General features: G+C 38.8%; 1 protein-coding gene across 1 annotated transcript in view; it reads left to right on the forward strand.

Moving 5' to 3' along the window:
• Positions 1 to 7,819, forward strand: part of LOC116695270 (ephrin type-B receptor 1) — a 96,038-nt gene extending 88,219 nt beyond the window's left edge. Inside the window, exon 20 of the mRNA XM_032525401.1 lies at positions 802 to 7,819. Coding sequence (XP_032381292.1) covers positions 802 to 913 — 112 coding nt within the window. The 3' untranslated portion in view covers positions 914 to 7,819. The remainder of the gene's footprint in view (positions 1 to 801) is intronic.
• The last annotated feature ends 6,346 nt before the right edge of the window (positions 7,820 to 14,165 follow it).

Genomic DNA, 14,165 nt, shown 5'->3' on the forward strand with positions numbered 1-14,165 from the left:
TCTTGGCTTCTTAATGCACATTAATACAATTTTTTACCTGGGGAGCCCAAACTTTCGAGCCCCACTGAAGATGATGAGTTTCCCCACAGGAATTAATTAAGTATACTTCAACATAGTTCCAGTGCAGATAGAGCCACGTGCTGTGTGCCATTATTAAGGGATAAAATGGGTGGTAAACCTTCCTGAACACATTTTTCTTAGTTTTGAAACAAAATTACACTTTGCTACAGCAATTTGTGGTGTGTTGCCTGAGTTAAATTGTATTTTAAAATCCAAGCCCATGTTAGATCCTATGAAGAGACATCTGCCCATATATTATCTTATATAGGCTAAATATTTATGTATGATACATTGTATTTTACCTCACTGTTTAGTGTGCATTTACGAATATACATTTAAAACAACATTTAAATTGTTAAAAATAAGATATTTCTGTTCTCCTTTTTAATTCTGAAAGGAGTTTTAAAAAATGTATCTGTACATTTAAAAAGTTGAGAGGGAATTACGTGAAACATTTACATCTTTCTCTCTGGAAATGATTAATTAATCATAGACTACTACTTTATTATTTCATCAAACCAGCCAGAAACAGCCAGCATATTCTTGCTGTGCTCTAAATTTTACATCACCTTTGCCTCTTTTATTCCAATTCACGCAACACTCATGATGAATGTAATAATTCTTTATTGGTGTTTAAAAAAACTACAAATAGCACCTTTTAAAGGTTTCTGTTAACATTACTTTTTTTGTGAAGATGCTGCAACCTCATAGCCATACCTCTCTCTGTGTTTTTTCTCCCAGAGATCTTCAGAGGATTGGAGTGTCTTTAGCCGGACACCAGAAGAAAATCCTGACCAGTGTTCAGTCGATGAGGCACAACATTGATGACCAGTCTCCTACTGAATCTGTGTAACGACACAGGGGAGCGAGCCAGTATGAAATATTCGACACGTGTACAGTTTGAACGAGGAGGCTGTCATCTTTACGCCACTGTTTTACTCTCATACCTTGGAAATCTAAACCACTTCACCAGTATTTAACAATCACTGTGGCCATTTTTGTATCTCTGTGGCCTCAGTAGTTACCAGGTCCCTCCTTCATTCAGTGGACAGACATCACACCATTAAGCAAATTGATTCAAACTAAATGTTAACCAGTAAACTTAGGTTGGGGAGCATGGACACACTCCAACCACACCTCTAACCACTTGGAAGGCTTACTAATCAAACCCCACCACTCCATTCCCATCCCCCTCATCCCAACCCCATCCCTCCCCCTCATGCATTTACCCATGACCCCATCCATCCCCCTGCTCATCCCTATATATCCCATCCTATTCAATCCAGTCTCCAGGTACTGTCTGAGACACATTGGGGGACTCCGGAGTCCCTTCCTTTCCAGTCTTCATACATCTGTCCCGGACAGGCTTAACCAGTCAACATCCTCCCCCTGCGTTTATCACCTTCTTTGTATTCGTTCATCCATCCATCTTCATTTTATTAAACCTTTACATATTTGCTACAGGATGGTTGTGGTGGGGTCCTTGCTAGTGAAATGCCTCTTGGAGGGGATTCAATGCATATTTAGTGCAAGAGAAAAAACAAGGAAGACATGATTTGTGACTACAAAAAAATAGTGTCTGGACTTTTCTGTCTGAGTACAACAGGTACAATCACAAACCCCATTCCCTCTTACCCCGCTGTTTAATTCAAGGACAACATGGCCTGGTTTTTTATATAAGGATAAATCCTGAAACTACAACACAATGCTACTGTGAAGACAAAACTGACCAAACAGACATTTATATGAAGGGACACAAACTGGACGAATAGCCTGACAAATGGTCTTTCTGGAGACCCATTGCCGGCTTTTTAATCTCCAGTATGTTTTGTTGAGACTACTTCAGTGTGTTGGTGAAAATTGCGACCATTTGAATCTAGACAAGAGCCACAGTTAATGGGACTTTGTGAATCCATCTTCATATTGAAGAGTCTGTACATATTATGATATGGGATGTTAATTTCCTATTTGCTCATTTGCTTTCACTTTTGCCGACAGCATCAAACAATTAATTGTCAGTGGTGTATTTTGTGAGCTCTGTATGATTATCTTCCACTGCCTGGATCATCACTGGAACACACTTTTAAGTGCTGTGGACTGCAAACAAAAAAACAACAGAAAAATAGGTTTCGTGCTTCTATTTTTTGTACTTCCCATGCTGCAATAGAAAAAAGATAAACTCTTCGACACAGAGAGCTAGCAAAGCCTGGCCTACTTAAAATACTTAATTCAAAGGTTACTCATAATGGATGATGTTTTACAATCAGCACATATACCCTCTGAGTAAAGGCAAAGACAGACCAGGCAACGGAAAACAAAATTGGATAAAGAACTATTAAACCACTGCAGTGTAATATGGGTTTTCCCAGCTTGGAATTAATGCAGGCTTTAGATAATAGAAGAAAAGGAAAAAAACGGCTTGAAAGACTGTAGATGTGGAGTCATTATCAGCTGCTTAGATGCACTTGTTGTGAATGAACACGCAGCAGTGACCATAGTATCTCATAAGGCAGAAAAGGTTAACCATCCGATGTTCTTGTGATTTGGCTGCAAATCCTAAAGCTGACTTCCAGTCAGGCATTAATACAAGGCATGAACAAACCAGACATCTAATGGTGGTTTACTATTTGCGCATGAAACAAATGTCATTTCTGTCAAAACTGTATGGCTGCAGTCCACATGGTCATCACTCTACAGTAGGCAGGGGCCTTTGTATCAATTTGTTTAGTTTTTATTCATTGGCTGTTGGACATGTCATTATTGTCAGAGTCACATTTCCTCCCGATTGACTGTTGTGTCAGTTTGCAGATGAAGTGACCCGTCCACATTCATCTGTGGACAGCAACCTTTTCAATTGCGGGCATTACCCAAAACTCATTTACAAGCAACACAGACTGATTTCTCTGACATGTCAGAGAAAAAGATCTAACGAGAAGAGACAGTGAAATAATAAAATTCTGGAGGGGTCAAGAAGGAAATTACTGGTGTATTTATCATGTTTTGGTGCAGAAATGTGATGTTTGACTCACTCATCTTCACAAAATATGATAGCAAGAATGCCTGATCTCCCTCTGGGGCCCGCTGATGGAGAAGCAATGGAAGATCTCTTTTATCTTAGTGCTAAGCAGATTACCAGCTGTGAAACAACAGCAAGCTCGCTCTGCCTTTAGCCCAAACCTCTGGTCATGCGTGGGCCCCCACATCCCAAGGATTACCAGTCTGCAGCACTGATTGGATGTTGTGATTTCTATTTGTCATTCCCCTTGGAACCATGCTTATAATGACAGAAGTGACAGTATTTAGTTGTTTGCTTTCAACACGTTTTATGGCTGACATGTCCTACAGGACGATGTGTTTGTTTTTTGTCTCACACCGCTGCTCTCCACTGCCGGGACGGCCCAAACTCTTTTATTAATGAGTGTTGTGACATTGAGAAGTCCGCAACTATAGAAAACCTCTAAACATTTCAGTTTCCACTTTTTGGGGGGGAGAAACTCTTCTCTGCCAGAATTGTATTTGTTGCCTGGCAACGATAGGTTATTGAACATTTTATCAGGAAGTATAGATCAATTGGGAGCTTGTCAGTGGTTCAGAGGCATAATTCATTGTAAATAGATGCTTGTGGAAAAAACAGTTTCAGCGCTCGGGGGTTTAACAAAGATTGAGACAATGAGTGTAAGCTCATATTGAACACCATCTAAACAAAAAAAAATGTCATGCAGAAGAAATGAAAGCTACCAACACAGACAGCCTTCTTAGAGTAACATGTGGCTATGTGTTATGTGTTTATCCTTTGCTTTGTGTTTTCTTTTCTTCAATTTAGCAAGGTTAGATATGAGCTTTCAAAGGTATTTCACATGTTTCTGTGCCAGTGTTTGAGAAAGACGTACACGATTCACAGGACGTCTTGTAATTTATTCTTTGACATGTCTTGGTTTGAGGGCAAATATACAACTCAGAGAGAATATCTCAGGGACAAAACAGATGTAAGTTTTGTCCAAAGTGCTGCATTAAATGGGATCGTTTATCGGTACATGATGCATTATTTAAAAAGATACAGGATAAAGTGCTTTAAGAGTTCATGGAGAAAACTGTTTGATGTTAGTTTTCTGAAGTGCTTATTAAAAGTTAAATCCACCCTAAATCCAGCTCCTAAAAGAGAGTAATATCTAACTAAATCCTTTGAGAGTTTGCTATATGTGTATGTGAACAAGACTCTTATACAAGAAAACAGTGAGATACACTTTCTGATTGTGTCAGTGCTAAATGTCAAGGCTAAATTACATTTGTAATCCTTTTTTATTAAAAGTAAAGGAGTTTTGACATCTTGTTTTTTTTTTATTGAGGGGTCTTATGTTGAAAACCAAAATCACCAAGCTTCCAATGAAAGTTCATCCTTAGAAGTTTTGCCATTCTTTATTACTTTACTAGTTTACGCAAATATTTTGCTCTATGTCATTGTAGACTTTTTCTCTAAGACATGCTCTGTCCTAATTCCATACTAAAGTCCATATTAAATCTGAGCAGGATTTGAGTACAGAAGAAGTAGAGTGTTCACACTGGAGAAGTATACTCACAAAAAGTTAGAATGCAAATTAAAAAAAGACCTTGATTATAGAGCTGTTAATGGACATTTGACATTTAAAAAGTTGCCGTTTTAGTGACATGTATCTGTGCATGTATTCAGTGTTCTTTACCAAAACTGATTGTTTGTAGCCGTGATGTCTAACAAGCATGATGAATGTATTTCTTTCCTTTATAAAAATCAGTAGATTAGTTTTAATATTATAAATCTGCCTTCTTTTACATCCAAGTTCTCTTTTTCTTTTCCTTCTTCTTTGCATTTTGCTGGCACATTGCAGCATTGTAGTTGGCACATTGTTACCACCAGAGATTATAGTGCGGTTAGCATGTACGCTTGCCTGTGCAAAGAATCGGGACCACCCAATCATAAAAACATAAATACACAATACCGCTAATGGTCTAATATTCCAGATGAGATTTAAGACACTTTCAGTTGCCCTTTACCTTTGCACTTTTGGCCAGATAACAATTGAGGAATTCCAAGTAACAAGAACAACACTGTTGGCACATCCACATGAAACAAGCCTTCTGTAATGTACCTAGTCTGATGTACCTAGTCTGTTCGTTGTATCTATTTAACCAAAACTGTCAAGTCAAATAAATGTATTTATTATTATTATTATTATTATTATTATTATTATTATTATTATTATTATTATTATTATCTGAGTGGCAGTTGCTGGTTGTATTTAGCCAGAGCTCCGGGACACCAACCACCAGCCAATAGGTGACTGCGAGCTGGCTACAGGCACCACTAGATGCCAGTGCTTTTAGGGGCCATGGTAGTTAGTTAAGCCAGAAAAAGTGAGCGTGATGCGGCAATGACAGTTAGGTTTAGGCCCGACTTGTTAAGTTTAGAAAAAAAGATTGTGGTTTGGATTAAAACACTTATGATGAACAAACAAGCGTTTTCTGGGTGAACGGATTTAATTTTCACCGTTAAGTGACCTCCACTCCGCGGCCTGAAAGCTGTGTGTTTAGTGTTGACATCACATTTATGCTATTTAATTCTGAGATTATTATCCATTGAATATTGAAGTTCAATAATCAGTGTTTTTGCATGGCTGGCAGAGTGGCTATATCCATGGTATTGAAAGGGGTATTTAATTTTTGCATGTTTTAACCAGAGTGCAATTTGTGCTTTCTTCACAAATCGCACCCTGGTTAAAACAATAACAGTTTAGCTCTTGTTAGCTAACAACACGCAACAATGAATCCAATAATGACCTGCGAGTTGGACAATTTTTTTTTAATCTCCTTCACATAACTCATTGCTGTCTCCAGAGTCTCAAAGGCAGATTGGCACATAGCTTTCTTGAAAGCGGATCGGCTCAAGACTAATGTAACTGGGGTCATTGTCTATTAGAAAAAATTAAATGGACTTATACTTACACAACCACGGACACCCATAATAGCTCCTCCCATTTCACATTGCACTTATGGATTTACGCTGAAGGAAAGATCCCCCCATGAATATCCTTTAAGGTTTCTTTATTTGTATTCTGTGTTGTTTATTAGGATATAATGTTGTTGATGAGTGTTGCATGATGCTTTAGTGGAAACCTTGTTGCTCTGAAAAAGGTTGGCATATACATATACATGACCATAGTCTCTCTCCTTTACAAAAACTCAACATTTTGTACCTGCAATGCATTCTGGTCGGCTGGGATTACTGTAAATGGGGAGGACCATAATTAATTTCTCAGTGTTGAATGGCGGTACAAATGGCAGTTGCTGACAAAAGCCCTCGCTCTCTGATTCACACTGACACCAAAACCTGACATTTACTGGAGATGTTTTAGATAGAGAACTCCATTCAGACTCCATTGTAACCGTGCTGGACAATATATCAACATGCTGTCACCCTATGTTTGGCCAATTAGCCACTGAGAGAAGAAATATCTACCAATATAAATGAAATAGGCCCAGAAATGCAAGGTGTCACCAGAAGGACCTTTAAGTGCTTTAGGGTGGATTTATCTTTTAATTGCAGATATTTTTCTGGAGGCTGCTGGACCTACTTGGCTGCTTCTCTCCTCTTCTGTTGCACTGGTGTAATAGAAACTGTAGGTGCAGCTGGAGATGAGAGGAGAAAACTGAAAGGGAATAATAGAAGGGGTAAGATGAGAAGGGAAGGATAAGAGAGAAAGAGAGAGAAAAAAGGCGAAAGGCAAAGTTTGACACTTGTGTTTGAATTAAAATGAGGCTGGGTGTGGAGAGATTACTTTTTCTCTTTTTGTCTCTCTCTCTCTCTCTCTCCCTCTCCCCCTCTCCTTCTCTCCCTCTGCTCTGCCCGGTTGTCCTCTTTCTTCTCCTAATGCCCACAGCCTCTCTGTACAACCCACTCATCTTCCAGTCTGCATCTCGACTGACAAACGGTTTAAAGGCAAGCGAGTTCAGTGCTCGTTTTTTTTCTTCTTTTTCTTAGATGCACACAATTGTTTTAACTTCGGCACATGTGTACAAGTATCACTTGTACACATACTAAAAACCTGCAGTATGATGTTGTCGGTTATCAGGACAGCATTCATCCCAAAACTGTGAAATTAAAGGTCTTCTCTACCCAAAAATGAAGGATTTGTCATCTAATTTTAAGCTTTGATGCATGTCTCCAATCATTCACGGTGTTTAATCAAACTATCCTATAACTAAAACCATTCTGGCTGTAAACACTCTCTGGACATGCAGTAAAGTTATTCCTTCTTTCTAATTGTTTAATTTAATTTATTTCCTATTGCTTGCCATATTTTTCACTATGTATGTTATGTATATTGGTTTCTCTTGGAAAAAAGAAAAACAGCTCAGTAATCAGCTGTAGTCTGCCTTTCTCTGTTTACCTACAATACTGTTATAGGTGTTACTGCTCATATAGTCAGAGCAACCCACTGTAATGTATCATAATGATGTAATATAATGTGAGTATGCGCACGCCTGTGCACATTTGTGTGTGTGTGTGTGTGTGTGTGTGTATGCGTGTGTGCGTGCATGTGTGCGCGTGCATGTGCTTGTGTGTGTGTGTGTGTGTGTGTGTGTGTGTGTGTGTGTGTGTGTGCTGTTCAGTGTACAGTAAAATGTTTGTACATCGTGCGTGTGTGAGTTTGTAGCTGTTAACTTTCTGGGTCTTACATTTACAATACAGTGTTTGTCAATAAAGAAGACGAATCAATCAAACTGATCAGCTTTGGTAATCAATTAACAAGTAGTCCAGCTCAAGGTGCACAGACAAGAGGAAATAGAATTGACTATATGTGTTTTATAGGTTTTCCAATTGCAATACAAATAAGTAAATGTATTATTATTATTATTATTACTAAGGGTATGTTATCTAGATATTGAGAAGGTAACAACAGCTGCCTAATAACCAAATAACACGTTATGTGTTGTTTATTGTATTCATAAAGCAAAGTGTAAAAAAGACCCAGGAATAGTGTGGCACATAGTACTTCCAGAAAACACATTACACTTATTTTTTTGGTACCAAAACAAGACCCAATGTGTTGATGAATGAGCTTTAGTGCTGATAAAAGCAACTTTGATGCCTTCAAACGAAGCCAGGCTAACCCCACACTGAGAAAATATAGCCAATCTTCAAAAGAAATATCATCAGAATTAACGGACACATGGATGTTTTCTAAATTAGGTCATTTCAAGTCTACTCAGGACATGGCAGATAACTGGGGAGTTCACATTATTAATAATAATAATAATAGTAATAATGGGGCCACTCAATATTCTTTGCTCTATGTTCAATACTGGAGGCAACATTAAACCCCTACCTGACACACTGTAGGATAAATTCCTTAGTTTATTATAGAAGACAACACATTCTGAAAAGTAATAAAACAAAAGAAAGGTAATAAAACCCAATAATGAGTTTCACTTTTACACCAGAAGACCAAATGAATCATTCATGGCAGTAAGAGTCAGTTTTTTAAATATGTAAGTGACTCATGTTTTTGACTGTAACTCTTTTTTGATAAATGACGTGTTTAAAACCTCTTAGAAGGACTTTGAATGATACAGTGTAGTTTACACAGCCCGTTATAGAGGCATTTAAGAGCTGTGCTGAGCCAACAAAAAATTTACAAAAGCTCAAAAACCCACGAGGCGAGCTTGATTGAATCACATTTAAAGCTTGATTCACTAATAAAAGAAACCCATTACCTGCCAGCATGTGGAGTCTGCTGCAGTATATTATTTAGAGCAGTGAGAGCCTCATCAATTCATATGAAAACGATTAACAGCCAAGAAAGGAACTTTTGCAAATGGCTAATGAGTGCCATGAATACACGTTAGGATTGTAATTGACATAAAGCCGTTAAGTGACAGATAATTAAATTTGATTACATTAAAGTGTGGCCTGCGAGTGAAAAGTAATACATACATTCTCTATTTATATCACTGAATCACTGGATTGAAAATGCAGCTAATCAGCCATACATCACACGGAGCGGCCACATTTACTGATCTTGCACCTCTAGGATAAGGATATATTTTTTGTATTGACAACAAATATCTTTAATTCTACTATCCTGTGTCATCTGTTGAGCCAAATCCTCATATACATGTAGCCTTTCTGTGCCATAAAGCTATGTTTTTCTCCAAAACGTTTTTTTTTAAATGCAATAATGAACCACACCATTGCACTGGGTGACATGTTCCTTCATTGCCATGCACATTGGCACTGTAGTTTATTTTGAGTCAATCCCACATACACCATCCTGCTGCTGTAAATACCCACCACAGCACCATATGTGTATTAATCAGCAGCGGAAAATAGTCCCCAACAAATATGCTCTTTACTCCTGTTTGAGTATTGTTGGAAGAATACAGACCTCAGGTGTTTTGGGGTACTTGACCACACATTTAACAAAAATAAAAGAATACATCTATGACCTGTTCATAAAGATTTATAGGGCTTAAAAAGTCACAGGCAGGGTAGAGAAGAGTTTTTTTGATGGAATCATTCATGCTAAGAAAAATGATGAATGTCATACCTATCAGCCTTTAAGGTCTGGTTTAGTTTAGGTAGCTGATATTTTTAGGGAAACTTTATGACTATGGTTAATGTTAGGGTGGTCTACTTTTGTGGTTTCAAGAAATACAGTACATGTCTACTGTAGGAGATGGGATACAAACAAACGGCAAGCAACAATCTTATGCTTGCATTGACATAACTAAACATCTTTGAGCTACTTCCACATTTGCAACTGACTCATCCGTTACATCTAACGTGTGCATGCCTAGTTTGTACAAGGTCCAGGATGAAGCTCATAAGCTAACAAGGATGCTACACTGGAATCTAAACAATCCCTATTTTATGTATCTAGTGTTCCCACCATCTCTGACATATTACTCAATGTCTGAGAATGTTCACCAAATTAAAAGTTAAATTTGCGGAACTTTTCCCACAAAACCTGAAGGAAAAGCTGAACACTGTGTACCACTACGGCTTGCACAGCTGCTCAGAAGAAAATTGACACATTCTTTATTGAAAATAATGACCTTGCTCTGCACAATATCTTAGATGTTTGGCTGTTGCATGAAAGCAATGGGATGTCACTTGCCAGGACTTACCAGGGTAATACTTCCATTCACTGCTGCCTGTGTCTCAAAGTCTTCAGAGTTCAGAGAAACGGACCAGAGCTCGTGTCTTATGGGTGATTGTGTGCGTGTGTGCGTGTGTGTGTGAGTGTGTGTGTGTGTGTGTGTGTGTGTGTTACAACCAACCCTCTGATCCAAGGGTTAATGGCTTACACCAAAGCCTGGTCAGGCGTGTTAGTGCAATGCACAACACCATGATGGGCATGATGGCGTGACTTCATCACCCATGGAAAGATTGACAGAAGGAGGTGAAGAGAGAGTAGATGGTGGAAAAAAAGATTCTTTATGAAATGTGTGTGTGTGTGTGTGTGTGTGTGTGTCACATGGAGTGAGTCATCTTTACATAACCTCACCACACAATTTCATCTTTCCTCTCCTCCCCCAACGACCCCCAGGATAAATAATTGACTCCCTTTCTCCCAACACTGGTCGACTGGTGTGAGGCATTTTGCTCTCCAGACTGTGTTCCTGGAGATGAGACGGCATGATTCTTTCTCTTCCTCTCCGGCTCTGTTTCTTTCTCTTTTCATTCTCCTCTATCTTTCCCTCACAGAACTCTCTGCAGGAAAACGATGAATAGTGAGCGGGTTTTTACTTTTCTTTTTTTGAAGGAATGAATGGTTATCTATTATTGAGCAGCAGTCAGCAGCAGCTATCTCTATCTACTAGGCTGCTAAAATAAATATGACACAGCACTGGAGAGATTTGCACAGATCTGAACTGAGCCCTCTTGTGCTCTTGAGTTACACATTTACCAGCAAAGCAAAAGCAAAACCCGGGCAAGACAGTCGTTCAAAACAACTAGAAAAATTAAATGTTTTTTTTTGTGTGTGCAGCAACATACAATAAAGATTTTTTTCACCTGTCGTGTCTTTGGAGTGACTCTTGTGCTGAATGACTGGATGGTAGAGAAAGCATGTCTGTTAACACCACTGAGAAATAGTTTCAGGTGGTTTTGCTTCTTTTTCTTTTTCTTTAGATTTAGATGTCGATACAGTTTTTTCTTGAACTAACTGTCATTTTAGACCCTTTTCGCAACTTGTCCACCAATTGCCCTCAAAAAGTTTCCTGCCTTCACTCACCTGATTGGTCTCCAGCAGGCACGTCTGCCCCTTATTAGTCAATTAGATCTCCGGCGGTATTCTCCAGAGAGCACTTCTTGCCTGATTAACTGTGTTGCCTCTTCATTGGAGCTTTTCAGCCTTCTTCTCTGTGTTGCCTGCTTTGGTTGTTTTTGAGTCCTTACTTGGCAACCTTTCACTTTATGAATTTGTCTGCCTATTCTGTGAAATGTCCGCTAAGACTATTTGTATCCTCACAGTACCTGCTTGGTTAACTTAGTCTGCTTCTGAGCAATGTTACTTTCGTTTACAAGTTTTACAGGACCAAATGATTTTTGATTTTGTGGATTTCCATGAACACACCTCTGACTCAGTTCATGATACAACCCTTTTCAGAATGGAAACACAAAGGCCCAAGAGCCAAGTCCTTGGGGTGCTGCGCGCAGGTGAAAAGCCAGGCAGGATAACAACCTTGTGGAGTTGCCATATGCGCGGTACAGAGACGGGATCAGGAATAGTTTCAGGCATTGTGGGACTTGGCAGTGGAAAGCCTCGGCCGTGAAGTGTCACCTCTCTTTGCATCAGAGGCTGGGGTGGGTGTGTTGAGCTTTAGTAACTACATGGACATTCAGTAGTTAGACATTCTCCGAGGCTAAATCCAAATATACGGTTTAGCCTTCTAAAGTGACAGGCAGGGCTGTGGTCAAACCCCCTCAGTCATATCCAAGACAGAGCAGAGTTGGACTCATCAAAGTCTGTCTGATGCTATAAGGTAGCTGTTGCTCCATTTCAAAGTTTAAATTCCTGAATGCTGTGTCAAGATGCATTATTCCTGCAAGCTTTGTCAAAGTCAGACCAAGATTTTGACCTTTAATTATTGCATCCCATTGGGCTAATTATTTTAGTTTGTAATGAATACAGATTGTTTGTCTTACTGGACTCACTGTGTTGGAGTTTGTGCCCTTTAACATGCTTTTTCATAAATAGCTCCCACTCAGAGTATTTTTAACACAGGAAAACAATGTAAAGATGAATCATCGATCCAGCTTTCATCTAAATCAAACCCAGTGACAAACCTTGCATATCCTAAGATTAAAGCAAGCAATTCAAATGTATGTATGCAAATTGCATTATATACCTCTGTGGAGAAGGCGAGGCAACAAGAAATGTTAAACAGTCAAGGAAATTCCAGAAACAACTTCAACAACAATGCTATAAATAACTGTTCAGCGTGGAACTTGAACACAGCGGGGTGCAAACACCTTGGTTAAAAAAAAAAACTGAGGTTTATGGCATTCCAGCCTTTTTGAACTGTGAACAACCCTGTGACGTAAATCACTTGTGACCTCATCATATCACAGCTACACAGTAAGAGCTTCAGTGCAGTGATCCACAGCATGGTCATTTGACTTTACTCTGGGTATAAGCAGTATCTGATAAAAGTAGAGTTTGGGCTGCTATTAAATGACTTCAAATGTCATCCTTTTCATGGTATGCAGTGTTTTCTCCAGAAGCACAGTGTATTCTTGTCAATCTAAAAAAAAAAAAAGTCTTACAAATAACTTTTGGACCATAATGGGACACAACATGTTCCTCTGAAAGCCAGAAAAAGTACTTTATGTTTGGAGGGTTTGCGGGCTACTTTGTGCCAGAGAATAAAGAATTAACATTCACAACTGAGCAATAAATAATGAGAAATTTGCTTTTCAGTGTACTATTAATTAATTCAGAAAGTATTGTCTTGCATTTTAACTAGATTCACACTGTTACCGAATCCGGATGAAATGAACACATTTTTCAGGGACTTGCCCTGAGCACCTTCATTTGAAAAATTTGGGTCAATTGTAACTTTGATGCTCATCTCTTCCAACTTCATCTGAACTTAATGTCTTCCCCTGTAAGGGCTCACCGAAGTAGATGCAGAGGTGAGATAAACAACTTTGTCTTCAACTTGGGTCAATGCCGTGCAAATTACCTGCCAGCTTTATTCGAGGTATACCGTAGCTTTCTTTTTGTTGAGAGATTTCTACTAACTTAGGATTGTTTTTATTATTCAAACCTTGGATATATTCACCAGTGATATTAGAACACTGTGAGATACCTTTTCAGTTGTTCAAGTAAGACCTGCAATTTAAATCTGTGTGTCAAAGATCAAAATATCACCGAATCTGTGTTCTGTCTGCATTTTCACACTTTTACCTTCCTCTTTCCTCTTCAGTCCTCTCTATCGCTTCCTTCCTCCCACCTTATCCCCTTTACCTCCCTTTCCCCTCTCTGTTTCCTGCATCCCATTGTTCTTTTCTACCCTAAGGCCTCTGATGTTTAAATTTAGCCAGGGATTCTTCTGGAGGGATCAGTACTTGTGTTGCTTTCTGAGGAAGCCCTCAGTGTTCGCAGGAAGTAGTTCAGTCTAATCTTGTTTTTCACGGTGGGAGTCTTCTGCTGAGAATATTTTTGAAGTACGAACACAACAACACCGAACACTGCTTTAAAACCAAGTATACTGTTTCAGACCAAGTACAGCGAACTGTGTGACCCACTGGAGGTTTAAATCTAATCTTATGGAAGACTTTTTTTTTTAAATTAGTTAAGTCCTCGCTTATGTGTATATTTTTATATCTCTCAACATCTTCTCGGCACTAACACACTGAAGTCCAACCCTTCACCAAAAATCCTAAACAATATATTTACCACTTACTTCTATATTGCAGTATGACAACAGAAACTTTGAAAAACACCTGTGTTGCAAGACGTGCTCTTGCTTATTTTATGGTCAACACAGTGTTCCTGTCATTTCAAATAACAGTCTGCTTTTCTGGAGCTTTTTTTCTCTCCAAATCTTTATATTTGTATGAC

Source organism: Etheostoma spectabile, chromosome 9 (assembly GCF_008692095.1).
Source record: "Etheostoma spectabile isolate EspeVRDwgs_2016 chromosome 9, UIUC_Espe_1.0, whole genome shotgun sequence".
NCBI classification, from domain to species: domain Eukaryota; kingdom Metazoa; phylum Chordata; class Actinopteri; order Perciformes; family Percidae; genus Etheostoma; species Etheostoma spectabile.